At 43.5% G+C, this 17,820-nt stretch overlaps 1 protein-coding gene and 1 long non-coding RNA gene across 6 annotated transcripts in view; one reads left to right on the plus strand and one right to left on the minus strand.

The window, feature by feature from the left end:
* NEK11 (NIMA related kinase 11) overlaps nucleotides 1–17,820 on the minus strand; it is a 78,861-nt gene that overhangs the window by 17,131 nt on the left and 43,910 nt on the right. For all 5 annotated transcript variants that reach the window (XM_082193037.1, XM_082193039.1, XM_082193035.1 and 2 more), the window contains exons 11-12: nucleotides 16,209–16,302; nucleotides 15,564–15,702 (exon numbers count right to left, since the gene is read on the minus strand). In XM_082193037.1, the coding sequence (XP_082049163.1) occupies nucleotides 15,564–15,702; nucleotides 16,209–16,302 (233 nt within the window). The remainder of the gene's footprint in view (nucleotides 1–15,563; nucleotides 15,703–16,208; nucleotides 16,303–17,820) is intronic.
* On the plus strand, nucleotides 228–14,491 carry LOC309515370. Its single transcript, XR_014212429.1, has 6 exons — nucleotides 228–360; nucleotides 4,530–4,704; nucleotides 8,085–8,251; nucleotides 10,226–10,313; nucleotides 11,783–11,957; nucleotides 13,676–14,491. It is a non-coding gene; the product is annotated as an uncharacterized lncRNA (long non-coding RNA).

Below are 17,820 nucleotides of genomic sequence, written 5' to 3' on the forward strand. Positions count from 1 at the left end.
AGCTTTGGGAAGTCCGGCGGGGGGCCAAGGGATTCCCTCCCAGCCTGCCCCGCTCCGCTGAAGTTTAGAGGGAGCCTGTGGGGAAAAACTCAAAAAAAAAAATCGTTTTGTGAGAAAGGCCCATAGGAAAATTTGTCTTGCGAAGCGGCTAAAAAATCAGAAAACCCTTTCGTTTTGCGCGTTTTTCGTTGAGCGAGGCATTCGTCTTGCGGGGTACCACTGTATGTTTCTGACCTCTGTCTGCAATCAGACGTGGCATACCCAGCGGAGTGTTGCATTGCAGCTGCTCAGCTTAGCTGGGTGATCCACCTGCACGTAGCAAGATCACAGCAAGGATCCCTTATTCAGGGAAAATGAGCAGTAAGAGAAAGTTGCATTATTTTATTACAGCAAACAATGCATTTTTGGGGAATCATGCACTCAGCATACTCAGGCAACTGCTAAGGGCCCATGAGTGGTCTTGCCTTCACTTGATTGGGTCCATCTTCTCTCTCTCCCCCTGCATTTCCTAGCTTAGCTTTGATTTAGCAGCAGGTGGCTACTAGGCAGTGGCAGAGCTTCAAGCTCCAGTGGGGGTGGAAAGCAGGTGTGGGTGTGGCTGTCACACATCCCAGGGGCATGGCACGCTGCCTGCAGGGGCGTGGTGCCCAGCACAGGGGGATCCCCCACCGGGATCGCACCGCCAGGTTCCTCCACACACCTGTTCCTCCAGTGCTAGGTAAAGGTAAAGGGACCCCTGACCATTAGGTCCAGTCGTGGTTGACTCTGGGGTTGCGGTGCTCATCTTGCTTTACTGGCCGAGGGAGCCGGCGTAGAGCTTCCAAGTCATGTGGCCAGCATGACTAAGCTGCTTCTGGAGAACCAGAGCAGCGCATGGAAACGCCGTTTACCTTCCCGCCAGAGTGGTACCTATTTATCTACTTGCACTTTGATGTGCTTTTGAACTGCTAGGTTGGCAGGAGCAGGGAATGGGAGCTCACCCCGTCGCGGGGATTCGAACCGCCGACCTTCTGATCGGCAAGTCCTAGGCTCTGTGGTTTAGCCCACAGCGCCACCCGCGTCCCTCCTCCAGTGCTACTAGGTGGTTAAATGATACCCACCCTTTAAATTCCCCATGTTGTCCTAGAACAACACCATGTTTCCATATTGTGGGAGGCTGTAATGGGGGCGGCGGGGGGCTCACAGTGGTAAATCTGCAGAAGAATTCTGAAGTTACCGGCCCTTTGCTTGGACAGCCCATTCAAATCTAGAAGCACTCCTGACTGGAACTGCAATGGGGGAAACTCAAAGAGTCCTCCTTAACATTAACTTAATGATAAAAGTGTTGTTCTCGTGAAGAAACAAGAGGAAATGTACCTAGCACATAATGAATATTGAGGTTTCTGCCTAACACTTTATAGGCTGATTCATTCTGCAAGAATTGAAACTCTGCAGAAAAAGCAATGAAAAATGAAACCTCTAACCGTGGGCTTGCCAAGTTTCCAGCTGCCTTTCCTAGGTAGCATCATCTTTTATATCTACTGCAGTTTCCCCTTCGTGAGTTAAACAGTCGTTGAAAAATAGTTTTAATTTGCTCCGTCCCCGGAGCTCATTAATTAGTGCATTAATGCAGCATTCTAAATTTCGCCTGCATTTATGCGGCACTGAGTGACATTGCAATCGTAAGCATGCTTACTCAGAAGTAAGACCTGCTGGGCCTTACTCCCTAGTCAGTGTGTGTTCAGGATTGCAGCCTCAGTTCATTTATTTTAAAGAAACAAAGCACAATGGAATAAGGTGACCACATGAGGACAGAGTTTTGCTACAAGTTAGCAAGTTAATAATGGACAGAAAAGGGAAGAACAATATTTTCCTTGCATTTTTTTTTTTTTTTTTTTTGCATTTACAGGTTCTCTGTTTGTATTCTGTTTCCTTGAATAAAGGGTCAACTTTACTGAGTCTCTGTGCGGACTTGCAGCTGAACCGGCCCTGACATGTGCTGATGGTGCCGTAACATGCATATAATTGCATTCATCTCTGTGAATTATGGTATGTTTTCACCTGTCTTGCACCTACCAAGCGTGGTACTGCACAACTTGAAATTCAAACCCAAAAGAAACACCCCTTTGGACAAGAAAGGACTTTAGAGCTGGATGATGGGAGCATATAATTTCACAAAAACCTAAGAATGAAACAATGAAGATGTTCATCAGACAAAAGGGTGTTTCGTCAAGTAATGTAGTTACACAGTTCACAGTAATTTAAGTTTACTTGCGTTTAAGCATGAATGAGGTTAACATTACATGACAGTTGACTTCATTGTTTGTGTAGTTTCATAGCAATCAATGAGTAGTCTAACAACAGTAAGAGATTGACATGAATAAATCCTGAATATGTGCCCAAACAGCTGTCTTAGGGCACACTGTCTGCTGCCTAGTGACAGGGCATATTTCAGATTTCAAGCCAAATAAGAACTTCTGGGAAAAATTACTCTTGATTCAGAATACTGTATAGCTGAGCATTATGACCAGGACAAATACATTAACAAATCAGATAATTACAAACTTCAGCAATTTCAATATTCAAAATGTAATTGTTACTATCTCTGGACATATCTTTAAATCACATAAAAATCAAGGTTTATGAGTTGTTCCAGCTACTAATGAAGTAATGAGGCCATGCCCATGCCATTTATGCAGCAGTCTGCCACTTATTCTTGGGATCAAACATTCAGCTGTGTCGGTGAATTGGCAAAATCAACAAATTATAAGAAAACTAATTGCCAATAAATAATAAATTATGCCACAGTGTGCACAATTATCCCTATTGTGTTCATTCCATTATTTGTTTCAGTAACACAAAGATTTATGATTAAAGTCTCTACGTAAAGCTAAGAAAATGTGATCAAGTAGTGTCACCCTGGGGAACTATTATTAATTTCCTTATCTACTATAGCTTTCCAAAGCAGAAGTAAACAAGTTATGAGTGCTGCTTTTCCTAAAACAATAAGAGAGGCACATAAGAAATAGAGCAGAAGACTAGATATATAAGTTTTTTATCTTCAGAAGTGCTTAAGGGAGAAGGAAAGAGAACATTCGAAAGAGAGCAATGATGGCAAAGGGCACTTGGCGATCACCTGTGTAAACGTTCTTTTATGCATGGCGTACCCTTAAAAACCAACTTGAACATAAGCGTAAAGGTAAAGGGACCCCTGACCGTTATGTCCAGTCGCGAATGACTCTGTAGTTTTACTGGCTTTACTGGCCGAGGGAGTTATTGGCCGTTTGTCTGCAGACAGCTTCCGGGTCATGTGGCCAGCATGACTAAGCTGCTTCTGGTGCAGCAGAACACCAAAAGCAGAGGAGCGCACGGAAATGCCGCTTACCTTCAGGCCGGAGAAGTACCTGTTTATCTTCTTGCACTTTGACATGCTTTTGAACTGCTAGATTGGCAGGAGCAGGGACCGAGCAACAGGAACTCACCCCATCGCAGGGATTCGAACTGCCGATCTTCTGATCAGCAAGCCCTAGGCTCTGTGGTTTGGACCACAGCGCCACCCGTACATAAGCGTAGGCTTTCTAAATCCTATGCTTACTTTGGGGATCTGCTCAGTTCTTCAAACAGACAAAGGAAATGGCAGAATTCTGACTGCTAATTGTTGTAATGAGAATTATTTTGAAGAAGTTGCTTGCCCACCCATAACTCACCATACAGTTCTTTTGGATTGGGTTGAAATGGGAAGACTATTTGAATAACAGACTTCCGGAAGGGTAGCAATGTTGGTCTGATGCAGCAAAATACGAGTGTCTTATGACATTTAAGTTTGGCTTACCATAACATGCAAATCAGGCCTATTTGTTTTGTTCAATACCTACTATTTTAGTTACTGGTAAAGGCTACTACTCCTAATTTTCAGACATAAAATGATTTCAGATGTATTAAGACCATTTCCCAGAAATCAAATAAATTGATAAATAATGAAATTGTGGCTAGGAATGCACCGTTAGTATATTTATAATAACATATGATAATGCAGTTAACAGAGTCTCGATTATTTCCTTATGTCTGCTTCCAAATGCATTTATTCAGAAGGGAATCCATATAAATGAGCAACAATCCTTCCTTTCAAATTGAATATACTGAGTTTCTAGTCTTAAAAATGATGCTACTTAAAAATGATGCAATATTACCAAGAAAATGTTACATGAGATGCTTTGAATGGACTGTGCAAAGGCTACCCGCTAATAATTACACTAATGAGAAGTCATTTGTCTTCTTTCAGTTAAGAGTTCCTGGAAGAGTCGCCATGAATAGGAGTGTTGTACCTGGATAAACAGAATCTAGACAGCATTTACTGAATTGTACAGTGAATGAGTTCAAATTAGAGAATGGAATTCATTCAATGCACACCATGTTCATGCTCATTATGAGTTCTGCAACCCCTCCGACCGAAGCAGTGGGGCAGTTTTCAAAATCTGGCACAAAGAATGTGAAATGCTGTCTGCATGTTGACTTTTAAACTGAATGATGTCTTTCTGAATTGTTTACAGATGGCATACATTAGGCATCACTAATGAATGTGATGTTCTTCTAAATATTGACCTAACCAAACCTGGTGACCTTCAATACCAATGGGAGAAAAACTCAGCAATTCCCAATGATGGCACCATCACGGCAGCTGGAGGCATAATCCAAACTTCAGAATGCAGCCCACCAAAAGGAGAGGTAATTAGAGGAAAGGCAAGTCAGGGACAGGGTCACAGACACTAAACCTATGTAGCTGAGAACACCTCGCTCGCCCCCAAAGTATGTGAGGATGGGGCTGAGCCCCCTCCCCAATCTTGAGGAGCCTGTGTGTGACCCCACACAGACATGATGAGCCCTCCCAGTGTCGGGCAAAACTCAGTGCCTCTGGACAGGAGCAAGAAAATGAAACAGGCAGATTAGATGACAAATAGCTGAGCAGCATCTTGATCTTCACTTGGAACAGCAAAAGGAGACTCTGGGAATTTAGAAGACAAGGTGAAGTATTATTACTATCGGGGGGGGGGGGAGATTCAATCGGTTCATATTTCAAGGCAAACCCTACCTCAGAGCTTTTCAAACTTTTCATGTTGGTGACACACTTTTTAGACATGCCTCATTTCGTGACGCAGTAACTCAGTTTTACTAGCAAACCAGAAGTTAAACTAGCGTTTTTCCTGCCCTGGGAGGAGCATTCACACAACATACCTACAAACTGCAGTCGACACACTAATGTGTTGCAACACACAGTTTGGAAAGCTCTGCCCTACCTAATTAACACTTCCTGAAAATGCATGAACTGAAACACATTCATCCTTTGAAATTCCCACTGCTCCAAATCTTGCATAGTTCTCCAAACAAATAATGTGTATGAAACTGCATTTATTAGGAGAGATTATGCATAAAAATGCGTACATTGGTGAAAACAGCAACATACCAAATGCATTATACTGGGGAAAACTAGAGAGATGATAGCTTTTTCAGACAGTTTAAGGTAGTAGCTCATGATGTGTTCCCTCATTCCGCTGTTGCTTCTCCCAAGAATGGTAGACAGAGCTGGTCTTGGAATACCAGTAGTGTCATTTTATGACTAGCTAACTCAGTGGGAAAGGAAGTAAGAAACTGAATCATTTACACAAAGACCAACTGTGCTGGAATGTTTTTCCTGCACCTGCTTTCATGGGAATGATTTTTCAAAAGCACTATCATGAAAATAAATGAAGAGGGCCATGGGGCTTGACTGCTCTAGTTTAAATAAATATGAATATCGGTTTCACCAATCAACAGTGTCAGAAGTTAAGCACAGTCAATCAGCAAATGTTTTAGAAAAAATTACAATAAGAGCTTCTGAAAACAATGTTTTTGTTATACCCAAGCTTTTGCATTCCATTCTTCACAGACTGACCGTATTAGTCGAACAAGCATCTCTCAATAGAGTATTGCAGGTCAAAAGGAGAAGCAGCAGTAAAGTGTATATTAAACAATTTCATAGTTTCTCATCCTTGGAATTATGAGAAACTGCCTTTCGCCCTATTTCAGCAACACTGGAGCTTCACCTGAATTACTGGCTGATCTACAGGAATAAAAGTTGATAACAGCACAATCCCATGCTTGCCCTACACAGACCTACTGTGTTCCTGCTGCGGCTTCCTTCCAGGTGATTGTATAACTGTTTATATTTCTGTAAACTCACTTCTGACCTCTGTGCAACATTTATAGTAAACCTGGACTTTCAAACAGCAGGGTTCAGGTTATATAATTTTGACTGGATAGATAATTCGAAGTAACCTTATTGAAGGTTGATTTGGGTCCGTGTGGAGGTGAGGTGTGCATTAAGCAAAGAATCTGTTTGGGGACGATTTGGGTGAGAATCAGTTAAAGTGTGATTTATGTTGATTTGTGGTTGCTGGGTATCAAGTGTGGACAGCACTATACTGTAATTGACAAGGTGTTTAGGTGTATATGACATGAACTGGATGGGATGGAGAAGGAGAATGTGTGTGTGATGGGGGGGCAGAATGCTGAATGCTGGAGAATGCTGAATGCTGGAGAACACTTATTTTGGCTTTAACATGTAGATAAGCAAAAGCTTTTAGCCACGAATTGTAGGTAGGGTAGAGACTCCCATCTATATACAGTGTAGTGAACCCAGGAAACAGTGGCGTAGCGTGGGGGGTGCAGGGGGGGCCGGCTGCACCGGGCGCAACATCTGGGGGTTAGGGGCGCAAATCCATGGGTTAGGGGGCGCAAATCCATGGGTTAGGGGGCGCAAATTACTTGCCTTGCTGACAACCCACACTACGCCACTGCCAGGAAATCCCTGACAGCAAGAACCAGGGTTTTCCCCTGCTGGGCAAAATTTGCATATAATTATCTAATTAACAATATGCAAAATTATTTAAATAAGTTTTCTGTGGGTCTGTACCCATAACCTTTTAAATACCTAGCAAAATGCCCCAGCTGAGCTGAAACTTTTTTGACTGAAATCCACAGTGAAAGTCATACAAAATTAGCATTGGAAATATGGAAATGATATATGCAATTATTGTAATGCGCTTGGCTATTTTGGTCTTATAATAAACTCAGAGGCTTGTCAGATGCAACATATTGCAATGTATTTATTAAGGAAATGAATTTTGAATGTTGTAACCGGTAGAGTATAAAGCAATAACAGAAGAGAAAAGTAGGCTGAGAGTTTAAGGTACTAAAGCTCAGTGACTGACAAAGGGGAGAGATGAAACTTCTTTAAAAGTTGAAAAGAAATGAGATGAAATGAAAAACAATGATCTGGCAAAGAACCTGGCAGAATTCCTAAAAGCTTGTGAAAGGAAGCAAGTATATTTATGCAGTGCTGAAATGGTGAGGGGGAAGGTGGGCCTTAATGAAATTCACAAGGCGAATCCCCAACTCACCTCAATTTTAGAATCATGGGTGCCCTGCAGCCTTCTAATATTTGCAGGTAATGTGACTAACCACAAAAGATTTATGAGTCATGCCCCCTCTGTTCCCACTATAGTCTGAACATTGCATTTATGTAAATATCTGCAAGCATGAGTAAATCCTGACTCTGGTCCGCCACACACTTGCCCCCCTGGGGATTTTTGGCACCCAGTCTGCCCCTGCTGACTTTGTACTTTTCCGTGTGTGATCTTTTGGCAGAAGACCGTTCTGCCAAAAGACTTTATCCAATGGGAATAAACACCTTAGTCCAGCACATGAACTTGTGGGATTTCCTCTAGTATAAACCCCAGAAAATAGGGGACTCATCCCTTCACTGACCACATGAGAGATGGGCGAGACAGCGGGATCAGGATATCTGGGCCCGTCAGACCATGGATATAGGACATGCCTCCCCCTTAGAGCAAGTCATTGTGAGGTCTCAAATTTCATCGGCACCCTCTGTGACGCCAAAATTTGGCAGGCCTCCCACCAGCAACTTTCCTTCCATTCTACATTATAGCTGTGGCGCCTCTGAGGCCCAGTGTGACCAAACTGGAAAGGAAAAAGATCACCAATCTCACAAAGTGACACAGAACACACACTGGAAATGTTACAGATGAGTTTTGTTGTCTTTTTTCCAGAGAAGAAGGACCCAGCTGTCACCGACAGCAGGCAGGGTCGGTCTGGAAAGAGGGAAGAATTCTCCCCCTGGAAAGAAGGCTAAAGACTTCAGAGGACATGGCCTGATCCTTGCAGAAAGAGGCATCATCCCTATCAGGAATGCCCTCCTGCCCTCCAGCAGAATCTGGTAAATAAAGATTATACATGGACTATCTGTATTTGCATGCACAGCTCATAAATATATTTTTAATTGCCCCTTTCGTTTACAATGTCTTTTCAGCTGTGAAATTGATATGAATATAAACCAGCCCATTGCGCAAAATGTAAGAGTACATAGTTTTATATTTTCATCGCAAAATCCATTTCCCCCCACTGAGTCATTGTGTTGAAAAACTGAAGTGATTAGATACTGTCTGATTAGTCCAGAACGTCAACCTAGCAGATTATTTCATTTTAAGTTATTACTACCAGCAGAGCAGCACATAATCAAGTGCAATGCTAATATAGTCCCCTCCATATCTACTAACCCCCCCTCCCCAATTATTTCAGTTTCATCCTCCTAAAGATACGGATTCAATGTCAAAAGAAATATAGCCTCCACTACGTTACTTTTATGAAAGAGGAACTATAAGTACTGGGCGGCAGGCTGCATTTGTCCTTGTAGTAGCACAGAGAAAACCTATGTGCAAGCAGCTGCTCATGCACAGGCTTTTTCTTAGCAGACTGCCACACTAATGTAGGGTCCTACACGCAGAAAGGGTAGCAATTATTTTGTTTATTTACTGCATTTTATTAGCTGCCCAATAACTAACATTCTCTGGGTAGTGTTCAACATACAAGAAAAGCAAATTAAAACCATAAAATTTGGAAACATTCTAAAAGCAGCATTAAAACAATCCATAAAAGGCAGATGTTTTTACTGACAGGGAAGGCGAGAGGCACTTGTGGGATTTTCTGCCTCAGGTGCCAAAATAAGTTGACTGGCCTCTTGGCACTATTGTGAATGGATGCTATGAGTGCCTGGAGGCGGTTGGAGGATGGATGGTGGATAACAGATTAAGGTTGAATCCTGACAAGACAGTACTGTTTTGGGGGGACAGGGGGCGGGTGGGTGTGGGGGACTCCCTGGTCCTGAATGGGGTAACTGTGCCCCTGAAGGACCAGGTGCGCAGCCTGGGAGTCATTTTGGACTCACAGCTGTCCATGGAGGTGCAGGTTAATTCTGTGTCCAGGGTGGCTGTCTACCAGCTCCACCTGGTACGCAGGCTGAGACCTTACTTGCCTGCAGACTGTCTTGCCAGAGTGCTGCATGCTCTAGTTATCTCCCGCTTGGACTACTGCAGTGCGCTCTATGTGGGGCTACCTTTGAAGGTGACCCAGAAACTGCAATTAATCCAGAATGCGGCAGCTAGATTGGTGACTGGCCGCCGGGACCATATAACACCGGTCCCAAGAGATCCGCATTGGCTCCCAGTATGCTTCCGAGCACAATTCAAAGTGTTGGTGCTGACCTTTAAAGCCCTAAACGGCCTCGGTCCAGTATATCTGAAGGAGCATCTCCACCCCCATCGTTCAGCCCGGACACTGAGGTCCAGCACCGAGAGCCTTCTGGTGGTTCCCTCATTGCGAGAAGTGAGGTTACAGGGAGCCAGACAGAGGGCCTTCTCGGTAGTGGCACCCGCCCTGTGGAACGCCCTCCCTTCAGATGTGAAGGAAATAAGCAGCTATCTTCTCTTTAAAAGACATCTGAAGGCAGCCCTGTTTAGGGAAGTTTATAATATTTAATGCTGTATTGTTTTTAACACTTGATTGGAAGCCGCCCAGAGTGGCTGGGGAAACTCAGCCAGATGGGAGGGGTATAAATAATAAATTGTTGTTGTTGTTGTTGTTATGTGCTGCCCCACCTCAGGCAGCAAAACGCGTTCAGGCCAGCCAGTTTCAAACAGTAACCTCACAGTGAACAGCTAAGGGCCTTATTTCAGACATTTCTAGACACCTCAAGGTTTTCTTTGCCCCCAAAATGGGTCCTTTCCTGAGCATGGTGGCCACTCCACTGCTGAAAGAAAACCAGCCATGCTTTGTCATAACTAACTTCCTGCTCTCTCATGCCTGCGAAGGATGCTTCCAGAGAACTAAAAGCTCATTTTGCTTTCTTTTTAAGTGAGTTCCGAACTCTTTGCTGAGCCAGGATGCTGCCTTTCTGCACAAAGCTACCGGAGAAAAACGGAAAGAAATGACAGCATGTCAAGGTGAGCTGGCAGTCGCAAAGCAGTCTTGCTTAGCAATAGATAGCTGAGCAGCTGGATTCTGCAGTCATGCTTTGCCTCAGTTTCAGTCTCAGGAGCCTCAGATTGTTCAGCAGTTCTCTCTGCTCTTATGTGAAAAGAATAAATCTCCATAATTATTCTGGGTGGTGCAGTAAGGAATGAAACCATCCACAGCTAATATAAACCTGCTTCTTCATTTTTTAAACATTCAGATTTTCCATGAGCATATATTAATATTGTGAATGAACTTTATTGCACATAACCAAAGGCCTTTGCAAAAAAAAAAAACAAAAAAAAAAAACTCTCATCTTCTCCATATAGACAGCCTTATCTCTTTAATAGAATATAATGTGAATTTACGGTATCCATAAAATCCATCATAATTAAAATTCATATCTTCAGTATAATACACCAATACATTAAAAATTAGCATCATCCATTCAGTTTATTCTACACCAGTATCTCAGATAAAGCAAATCTACCCTTGAGTTAATTAACATTTAATTTTCCTCCCATTCAGCCCTGTCCTTAACAATATCACCCTTTATGTTAGGGCTAACACTTGCCAGAAAGTCTCTTTCTTGTAACTGGGCCCTCTCAGTCTCTACTTTGTTCGGTCCTCTGCCTAGGAGACTGCTCCACCAGTGCAGTCTTTTTGCTGGGAAGATGGTTTCACAGTCAAGTATTTTGTCCCATGCCTCTCTTTTCAAGGCTGCTGCTACGCAACTGGTGCCTGTAGGAACAAGACCTCTCCTTCAGCTTAGCTGGATCTCATTGCTTCTCAGCCATGCTTGCTGTTTTTCTCTAGGATTAGTTAGGGCACTTTATGAGAAGCAGAACCAGTGGCATTCCATTATTTAAAAAACACATTCTTTCTAATTTTGAACCATACTAGAAGGGTTCTATGAAACCCAGGGTGATGAGTAGACTTCACTCAAGGACAATCTATGGATAACCTGAAGAGACCTGTATTTTACACATGTGTTCATGGAAGTAGCATTCTGGGGATTTACTGGAGATGATTGTACTGCTCTTGCAATGGACACGATTAGTATCAGTATTGCTGTGCCTATTTGGGGGAAATTAGTAAGACCCAACAAATGCCAATCTGAATGAATATATAGTGTTCATTCACAAAAAAATTGTGGCTATAATATGCAGATAGGTGTAGATATGCCTTGTATAGGAGGGTGCTTGGGAACAAGACAGGATGCTATAGATGGCTAAATGCAAACGACAGGGGTGTGGATTAATGTGAGGGTTAGGCAATGAGATTAGAGAGCCATCAATAAACACCCAGGAAACTGGTTTTTAGGCCTAAGTGATAACAATGTGGATGAAGGGAGATTAGTTCAGTTCAAATATACATTTTATTCCTTTAGCAAAACTCACAAATTAGTCATACAGCTTCGTTTTAAATCTCCTTTTATTTAAATCTCCTTGTTTGACAGATGCACATTTTCAAGGGAAAAGTTAAAGATCAGCATTATAATTTTAAACTTAAGAACAAGCACTTAGAAGTCATGTATTTGTTGATTAACTACCCAGCTCAGCTTGGGGCGATGGACCTGGGGAGGAACAAGGATACCGGATACTGGGTTGAAGCCTGAACGCAATGTGACAAATGTGAGTAACACACCACTCTGAACTGCCCATTAATTCTGTATCTTTCAAGCACTGATCACAATGATAAATGAAAACCCTCGCAGGGAGTTTTAAGACCTCTGTGTTGATGTCTCTAGACCATGCAGCTAAACTTTCAAATACACCGGGAGATGAGTGGAAAAACAAGAAGCCTATTAGTCCTATATAGTATAACTTGATAAAACAGATACAGGTGGTGAACATTTTAGGCTTGTCCAATTGATGCACGATAGTTGACGTGCAGATCCTTTTGGACCTGGACGATGGCAGAACGGGGGCGGAGCAGATCAAGAGGGGGTATAACTGGGCAGGGCACACTTTGCATGCTCCACCAACGCACACAGGGGGCCAAGAAGGGAACCCTGCGTGAAATGGTCACCGCCTTATGAGCGACCAATTTGCCCTGCTGTTCTGATTCCGCTCTTATATACTCCTTCTCTTATGTTCTAAACAGTCACAATTTCCATTCCATATCCATCTCTTTTGTTGTCTGATTTTCATCTTTCTCTCTCTCCTGCCTGGACATAGTTTCTAGAATGCAACTTCCTCCCACACAGATTTTCTCTCTTGATACTGTAAAAGAACAAGTTGGCTGGCGATGCTTGGCTTAAAGTGTCACACGTATTTGCCTTCTCTTTAAAGATAGAGAATCCAGCAGATTTTAAAGTCCTACTAGTCAATATTAAGCTGTACATGTATGCACTAAAAAGTCTCTCTCTCTGTGTATGTGTAGGGTAGAGATGCCCACAGATAGAGAATACACTATGTATTCCTGATGCATTGCTAGGCAGGTACAGTCCAATGAATATATTATATTCCACGCAAATGAGCAATGGAAGTTTCTATCTGCTCTAGAAAAAAGCTACCTGATTAACATTTTAAGCCATGCTTGTTTTTAATATGCTGTAATAGGGGTCGGCAACCCAGCACCCACAAAAGGCTTTCATGGAGCTTTTATTTCAAAAAAACAACAACAGTAAGTCTCTAGTCCTCCTACAAAAAAAAGTTTGAAGCAAAATGTGCAAGTACCCTTTAAGTTTCATACTGATCTGCACGGCCCACAATCAGCACTACTGAGATCAACTATCATGTACCTCTTGCCATCCCAGAACTATTTACATTATCTTATTAATTGTGTGCGCATTTATGTGAGATTTATATCTTACATTTTGATTAAATGAGGTCCATGGTGATTTACAACAAATTAAAATCCAAAATTAAAGCAGCCTCTGTTCCTCTGGCTGGTGGCAGAAGCCAATATCCTTCCTAGGGATGCTCCAGAATTTGGTATGGCTCACATGTTCAAGTGATCCAACCTGATTCACACTTCCCAGACTCATACTCAGATCAGAACACACCTTTCCCAATTTTGTGACACAGTTCTCAGTTCAAAAAATGTATAAAAATGCACATAAAAATGTATCTTGGAACAAAAGCAAAAAACAATGAGGCGGAGAAGAAAAATTCAGAGATCAAATTAAGAAACGGAATAGGTAGCACATCTGAATTTTGAGTTAGTGGTCTCTGCTCCTGTTAATGGTAGACTTCTTATCCATTTCTTCAGTTAAGAAACTGTCATTTAAAGAAGCATTTTCTTTTGACTTAATCTAAGTAGTACCAATCATGTTAACATCCTGGGTGTTACACCACGCAGTTATTTACTGAATCAACAGCTCATGGAAATTCAATTAAAATATCAGATCTTTTGAGAAAATACCCATCGTGGCTGCAGAGTACATTGCTGCGCATTGTGCCAACAGTAAAAATAAAAATATAGCATGGTTATAAAAGCACAGCCCTGAATCCAACAGCTTCTCAGCCTTGACAGGTAGGTATTTTAGCTATTCATTTTCTCTTACTGGGAAACAGCTGCTTTTGGAACACAGATGCCCAACTTCTGCAGGAGCTGAAGGCTAATACCTGTCACATGGATCAAGAAATGCAGCTTCAAAATAAAGGGATTTATTCTGTTTGTTGTTCAGTTATATCTTGCAGATTTTAGGTGGCTTAAACTAAAATATCAATAGCATTATAAAGCTATTAGATGAACCCAATATTAAAATCACAGTTAATCATCTCTACACAGACTAAAATAAACAATGAAATCCTCAGTACAAAGAGCATGTAATCAAGAGAAATGAATAAAACTATATGAATTTAAACCAGCCAACCTAATCCTTACAATTCTGCTGTAATAATACAAAAATGTGTTACATTTTATTCAGAAACCCCACGGGATGATACTGAAGCTTACTTCAAATCTTAAAATTTACCTGCATGGAAAACTTTTCCAGGTAAGAGAACTACAGTCTGAAGTGACCCCGTCACACACATAAGTAGACTTTTATAAAGAGAGAGGATGCTCAAGCATGCATCTCCTTAACTGATGGAATGTTGTTCAAGTTAAGTGCTTTAATACAGTTAATGTAAATTGTGACTGATTCATAAACATTATCATGCAACTTTCTTCTGGTTTACTGGTATACTGTTTAACTAGGAATATGCCACAACCTTGATGAAGCTTGATGCTTTACAGTTTGGCCCAAACCAAAGAAGTTCTGGCAATATAAGCATTAGATACCGTATTTTTCGCCCTATAGGACGCACTTTTCCTCCTCCAAAAATGAAGGGGAAATGTGTGTGCGTCCTATGGGGCGAATGCAGGCTTTCGCTGAAGCCTGGAGAGCGAGAGGGGTCGGTGCGCACCGACCCCTCTTGCTCTCCAGGCTTCAGGAGAGCCCCATTGCCAGCCCCACAAGCTCGGGGGACAGCGGGAGGCGCAGCATGCCTTTCCCGCTGTCCCCCAACTTGGTTAGAAGGCTGGCGGAGGGCTTTCCCCTCCTCCAGCCCCGCAAGCTCCCAGAGCCATGCCAGAGCTGCACGCAGCTTCGGCATCGCTCTGGGTCCCATTCTGGGGGCTGGGGCAGGGGGAAGCTCGGGCTCTTGGTTAGAAGGCTGGCGGGGGGAGAAGCCTGCTCCTCCCCGTCGCCAGCCCCGCAAACTCGGGGGACAGCGGGAGGCGCAGCGCACCTTTCCCGCTGTCCCCCGACCTGGTTAGAAGGCTGGCGGAGGGCCTCCCCCTCCTCCAGCCCCGCAAGCTCCCAGAGCCATGCCAAAGCTGCATGCAGCTTCGGCATCGCTCTGGGTCCTGTTCTGGGGGCTGGGGGAGGGGGAAGCTCGGGCTTCCCCCGCCCCAGCCCCGCGCCTGGGGGGGGGAATAATTTTTTTTCCCTTTATTTCCCCCCCCCCCAAAAAAATCTAGGTGCGTCCTATGGGCCGGTGCGTCCTATAGGGCGAAAATACGGTACTTAACGCACTGGTCAATTTTCCTAGGCTGTCTCCTCTGAACAGTTGCAATTTGTGTCATATTTATCTCTTATGGACTCTCTTAAATGGAGGATGCAAAGGTAACATATATCATTGTACAGAGAAAATGCATACAGTTTGTGATCACTTTAAAATCAAGTTTTTATTTCCCAACCTTTTAAAAGACTAAACAGACTCCCCGCCCCTGACCGAAACATCTTATGTCTCATCTAGCTTTAACTAGATGAGGAATTAACACAGCATATAATATCAATCTCTTACCGCGCTCCACAGGATCAGACATACAGAGTCTGCCTGTTGTATCACTGTCACTTTGATCCTCACATCCTATGGACAGATAGTTCAACGTAGTGACTGGCTGAGATTTAATCAGATGCTCTGCTGTCTGTTCATCAGGTTCCTTATTTGAAATGAGACAGTAAATCATAAGTGGTCACAATGAAACATATTCTGAATGGAGTAACAGCTGGAATTCTCATAATATTTTTTTTGGTAATTATTATTATTATATGCATGTGTATGAACAAGGTACTGGCAGCAGGCTGGGGTTAGTGCCAGCTTTCTGTATATATATTTTGCAGCACTATCAATTGAAGTTGCACATTTTCACCAGTTTGGGATAGTTTTAAGTATGGGGGCTACATTAATTGGAATCTTATTTCAATATCCAGCCTCTATTGACTTTTTGTGAGTCAAATACATTGCTATTTTTCTAGAAAGAGATGCCAGAACTCGCCATGAACACATCCCTTGTTTTCTTAGAATGGCAATGGCACCTACCTGAGAGCTCCTAGAACTGAATTCTGGTGAGTTCCAGCTGAAAAAAGCCCTAGTCACAGAGAGCTAAGGATAAGTAGAGAAGACAGGGGGAGAAAACACTGTAGAAGCTAAGGCTAGAAAACTTACATGAAGCACATCTATATTCACATGGTGGAAGTTACGGGATCTAAGCTCCTGCATTCTCTTGAGATTCTCTTGATATTTTTCTTCAGCCAACTGCCTGAAAAGAATGACAATACCGGTAATTCTACATCACAAATGGTAACTGAGCTAATAACTTTCTAGCGACTTCTTTCAGCGTGATTCCTTCAAGCAAAAGGATTACAACTGGTATGAGAAATGAATATTAATGCTTCATACTTGCAGAGGGAAGAAGCTCCTCCAACTGGGCAGACATCTTGCAACTTTAAGGGGTGACAAGACAGGAAAGTCACCTTCCACTAACTTCCTTCTGCAAGCGGTTCTTGGGATCAAACCCAAAGTAAATCTAGCTCTAAGGCAGCCTTCCTCCACCTTGATCCTCAGATGCTGCTAGACTGCAACTCCCATTATTCCTCATCACTGGCCATGATGGATGAGAACAATGGAAATAGTAGTCCAACAGAAACTGAGGACCCCAGGTTGGGTAAGACTGCTCTAAAAGAACACTAATATAAATAAAAGAGAGTAGCAAAGTGAGCAGTAATTCTGTTATTAAGAAGCTTGGCCAACCTGGTATAGCTAGCTGAGTGCGGGGACATTGGAGGAGCATGAAAATAGATCATGGAATTCAATGCCACACAGCAAGGGGAATGGAGCCCCCTCCTCCAGCTGTGTGTTAGTGGGCAGAGACAAAAGGGTTTGAAAAAGGTTTAGGATTTCAGTTTGGCATGATGTATGAGAGCAGGAAGGTAAGTTTGTAGTTCGCAAGCTGCACAGAAAGAGGAGTCAGAGCACCATGTGGACTGACAGGCTGTAAAAGGGGCAGAGAGCATGGGATCCTGGACTCCTGCATATACTGTATGGGAGAAACAGGAGGCCCTCTTGCTTTAAACCAGGCGTAGGCAAACTCCGGCCCTCCAGATGTTTGGGACTACAATTCCCATCATCCTGTGGTCAGGGATGATGAGAATTGTAGTCCCAAACATCTGGAGGGCCGGAGTTTGCCTACGCCTGCTCTAAACTCCCTCCCCATTAAACCATATATAATAAAGATACCACAATCTCCACTGTGCCTCATTTCCAAATGACCCACAGACCTTAGGTACCGTATTTTTCGCCCTATAGGACGCACCGGCCCATAGGACGCACCTAGCTTTTTTGGGGGGAAATCAAGGAAAAAATTTTTATTTCCCCCCCCAGGTTTGTGCAGCCATCCCCAAGCTAGAAGAGGGAGACGGAGCGCTCTGTCTCCCTCTTCTGCCTTCAGGGACAGCCTCTCTAGCCTCCGTGGGGCAGCAGCTTGCCCCGCTGTCCCCCGAGCTTATGGGGCTGGTGATGGGGAGAAGCAAGCTTGCTTCTCCCCCCCGCCAGCCTCCAGATCAGGTCGGGGAATAGCGGGGTGGCGGCGCTCCGCCTCCCCACTATCCCCCGAGCTTGTGGGGCTGGCGGGGGGGGGGGAGAGAAGTAAGCTTGCTTCTCCCCCCCCCCGCCAGCCTCCAGATCAGGTCGAGGAATAGCGGGGTGACGGCGCTCTGCCTCCCCGCTATCCCCCGAGCTTGTGGGGCTGGCGGGGGAGGGGGGAGAGAAGTAAGCTTGC

Source organism: Podarcis vaucheri (genome assembly GCF_965113315.1).
Source record: "Podarcis vaucheri genome assembly, chromosome: 12".
In the NCBI taxonomy this organism is placed as follows: domain Eukaryota; kingdom Metazoa; phylum Chordata; class Lepidosauria; order Squamata; family Lacertidae; genus Podarcis; species Podarcis vaucheri.